This window comes from Pinus tabuliformis, chromosome 7 (genome assembly GCF_031772625.1).
Source record: "Pinus tabuliformis cultivar Carrire ecotype Pingquan chromosome 7, CPIR1, whole genome shotgun sequence".
Taxonomy (NCBI): Eukaryota; Viridiplantae; Streptophyta; class Pinopsida; order Pinales; family Pinaceae; genus Pinus; species Pinus tabuliformis.
In genome coordinates, this window is record NC_142293.1 from 1,393,077,297 (window position 1) to 1,393,081,174 (window position 3,878).

The following is a 3,878-nucleotide window of genomic DNA, read 5'->3' on the forward strand; positions in this document are numbered from 1 at the left end:
CCAGCTAATTGCCTTCTAGAGGCTTATGACTTCATTTGAATTTTACACAAAATTTCTGAAAAATTGTCTCCTCTTCAATGGTTTCCACGATGCCTTTTCTGGAAGCATCCTAAAACCATTTTCGTTTTGGGGTGGGTCGATTTTCTTGCATCAAACTCTCGAGCTTGAAAAGTTTCATGATCTCCTGATCATGTGCTTCATTATTGCATCTCATTCGTCACCATCTCGATCTTAGTTTCCACCTATATCTCTAAGTGAGCTACAACCACGTCTCACTCGCACCTCACCATCTCTCCCCCTTTGGCTCAGAATTTTGGCATCTTGGTTCACCTCCTCTAGAACCTCTCGAGCTTCCTCTGATCCTCTGGTGTGTGCACACTTTCTCACCTCTCCTCGACAATTCTACCCACAAACGCAGTTGTGGAATTGGCACAAAACTTCTACCCAACCACAACTTGAAGTTGTTCTCCTGCAGAAAATGTTTTCCTACTTTGATACCACTTGATGAAAACCGAACTTGGGGTCTATCAATTTCATCCCCAGATGGCTTCAACTCCAAAATCCTATGGGTTATGGGCCCATGATCTCGATTCTTCCACCATAAATTGAAACAAAAATCTTGCACTCCTCTATCCCCAAACTTCAATTTAATTTGTGCAACTGCAGCTGGCCACAACATCCAAATTGTGGCTCCCCTCTTTCTTGGCCATGATTCCTCTACCAACCTCGGATTCCAATCTCCGGCAAGGGTTTGAGTGTTTCAGCCCAAAAATGATTTTCTCAAAATGCAATCCCTTTGGCCCTGAGCTCAGGGTCTAACTTGATGTCACAAAACGGGGTCAATTGGCATTAGTCGGGGTCGGGTCCCATTCTGGTTTTAGTGTTTCAATATATTAAATTTTTTTTATTGAAATGAAATATATATAGAGAAAAATAAGGGTGATTTTTTTTTTTTGGTAAATAGAGTTTTTCTATTAATTCAATTCATTGATACATCGTGAGGGGATTCATGCCAAAAAAATAGTGACCTCAATCCTATCAGACTTGTTGATTAGAAGATGATAACATAACCACATAATAAACAAAAACGGAGAACTCGAACATGCAGATAACTCGAAAGTACCAAAAAAATCCAAGAATCTAGAAGCAACCAGCTTTCATCATTGATATGGAGGTTGAGCTGAAGTCTGGTTGTCCTATTGATGATCTAGCAATGGAGGAGGACTAAATGCAAAATGAAGATGGCCTTCCATATGCTCCAATCTACCTTCTAGTTGCTCTGTTCTCTCAAAAATCTGCTTTTGGCCACAAAAAAGAGAGGCTAGCATATCCATCATCTGCAATCAATTTTGTTGAAGGTTGTTCATGAATATGATCACCTCATTCCAGTCCTCATGCCTATCTTGAGCAAGTTGTTATAGGAGCAATGTAATCCGCTAAAGACATTCATCCAACTAGTCAAAAGGGGGAGGCAATTCAATTTTGCACAGAGAATTATCTTATTGTGAAAACCCGACAGGCGTGCCGACGTTTCCGAAGCATAGGACTAGAGAAAACAGGGTTGAACCAACTTCTTAGAAAGAAACACTTCCAGTGAGACCCCAAAACACCTCAACACTATAATCCCCAATCTATCAAGGGCAAGGCAAAGAAACAAAACAAAATTAAAACCCAATGTTAATTAATCAACTTCCCTCACCCAACTACCCAATATTTTTATCAAAAAGACTAACCTAATCCCTATACACAAACTCACTTTCAAACACAAAGACTAGACTAGAACCCCAAGAGTAGAGATGTACCTTATATAAAGTTATAGAGCCCCAAGCGTAGAGATGTACCTTACTACTTTATATAATTAAAAATATATAATTTTAGCATTTTAAATTAAACCAGATTTAATTAGACACAAAAGTAAAACTATTTAACCTATTATAAAACTTTATGAATTTTTAATATGTAGAGTCATGAAAATAGTCCATTCAAATAAATTTTTAATGAGTAACCTTCGTGTAAAATTGGATTAAAAATAGAAAATTGAACGCATATGTTTAGTGACAACTTCTCGACAGAAAAACCCTTCATCAATGGATTATTTTCCAATAAAGACCATTTGCTTTAATTACATTGACAGGTTAAACTAAATCTTATACAACCATGGATATTGCGGAGCTTTACCAGAATCATCCATCGCCAATTCTTCAACATCATTAATTGACTGATTTTGTCACACAGAGTGATGTGCATGTGCAGCTCCTCCTAGGTCTTCTACCTCATTCTGCTGCTTTGGCACTTTAGGAGACCGCAGTTTCAAATCGCAATACTATTCCCCATAGGGATACGATTAAACTATAGCTAATAGCTAATAGGTTGAAAGGTTAAACTATAGATCATTATTAATGGTTCATACAACCAAGGATGTCAGAGAGCTTTACCAGAGTCACCCATCGCCAATTCTTCAACACCATTAATGGATTGATCTTCTGAGACATCATTAACGGACTGATATGCATGTGCCGCTCCCCCCGGGCCTTCTGCCTCATTCTGCTGCTTCGGCACGTTAGGAGGCCGCAGTTTCAAATCACCATAGTATTCCCCATAGAGATACGAGGCGAATCCCCACAAGGCCAGAACCAGCGCCATGCCCTTCTCCGCACTGAATTTCTCGTGGAAAAAAATCACCGCCAGTACCTCGGTCAGCGGAAGCGTAACGGCCATGACCACAGCGCTCAACAGAGAGCTCGCCAGGGACGTCACGCCGAAGACCCCAATGAAAAAAAACTGCCACGCCACTGCAGACCATACGATAGCCATGGAGTAATCGATCTTCCCCACACGAAATTCGTTGGCCTCCCTGTGCAGAGCCTGGAAGTCTCCGTTAATGAGCATGCCCACTGTACAGAAAACAGTAGCCGAAACAGACATTATTACTTGCATCTCCATAACAAGCGTATACGTTATTTGGCGCTTTGTTTTTCTGTAGGTGAGCTCAATCAAGGGAATAATGAAACCATAGAGGGCAGCTGCAGCAAGCGTTAAGACGAACCCGAGCACGTACTGCCTACTCGTTACTCCTGCAGGCCTGTCACCGCTTGTATGGAAGGCAAGCAAAACGGAACTCGCAGTGAGCAAAACCACAGAATTTATGGAGAGAGGGTTGAACTTTTGCCGGACTAACAGTAACGCGAAAACAGCGTTGAAGCCGAGCTGGCTGGCGATCAAGACAGAGGAAGTCGAAACGGGCAGAAATGAGAGGCCATATGCGTATAGGTAATTGTCGGCGCCTGTGAGAATCCCGATACCGCAGGAGGCCAGGAAGAGGTTGGGGGTGATGTGATTCTCTCTGTTGGGCTGCTTTCTATACGATAAATAGAGAGGCAGGAGGAGAAGAGGCCAGCCAGCAGTCTGGAGCCAAGCACAGAGCCATAGTTTGGATCCACCGTTCAGGAAATAAAATCTTGTCAACAGAGGCCCTGCAGTTGAACCGGTAACTAAGGCCACGATGTTGAGGAGCAGGAGGATCCTATGTCTCAAGCTTTTCTTTGTGTTGCTCACCTGGGCTTGCATTCTTTGGACACCTGTATCAGCCGCTGCTTCCATGTTCTCAATCTCAGACATACCAGATCCAGGCATCTTGACTGGCCAAGCGGGATTCACACGAAGTAAACCCTATGGAATGATTCGATGACGATCCCTCAGCAGAGTTATGAATGGCCGCCGGGTAACGACAAAGGCCTAAGGTTTTAACATCTCTTTCTCACAGGCTCACCAAATTTATTTTATTAATAAAAATAATAAAATTTAATTGGTTATAATATAATTTTGTTTTTATTAATAAAAATATTAACCATTTTTAAATAAAAGAAAATCATAATATA

The 3,878-nt window shown here is 41.5% G+C and overlaps 1 protein-coding gene across 1 annotated transcript; it reads right to left on the reverse strand.

Annotated features, from left to right (window-relative positions):
• Window positions 1-2,421: 2,421 nt before the first annotated feature.
• On the reverse strand, window positions 2,422-3,600 carry LOC149252862 (purine permease 1-like). The gene has a single exon (XM_089454294.1). The coding sequence runs from the start codon at window positions 3,598-3,600 to the stop codon at window positions 2,422-2,424; it is 1,179 nt and encodes a 392-aa protein (XP_089310420.1).
• Between the last annotated feature and the right edge of the window lie 278 nt (window positions 3,601-3,878).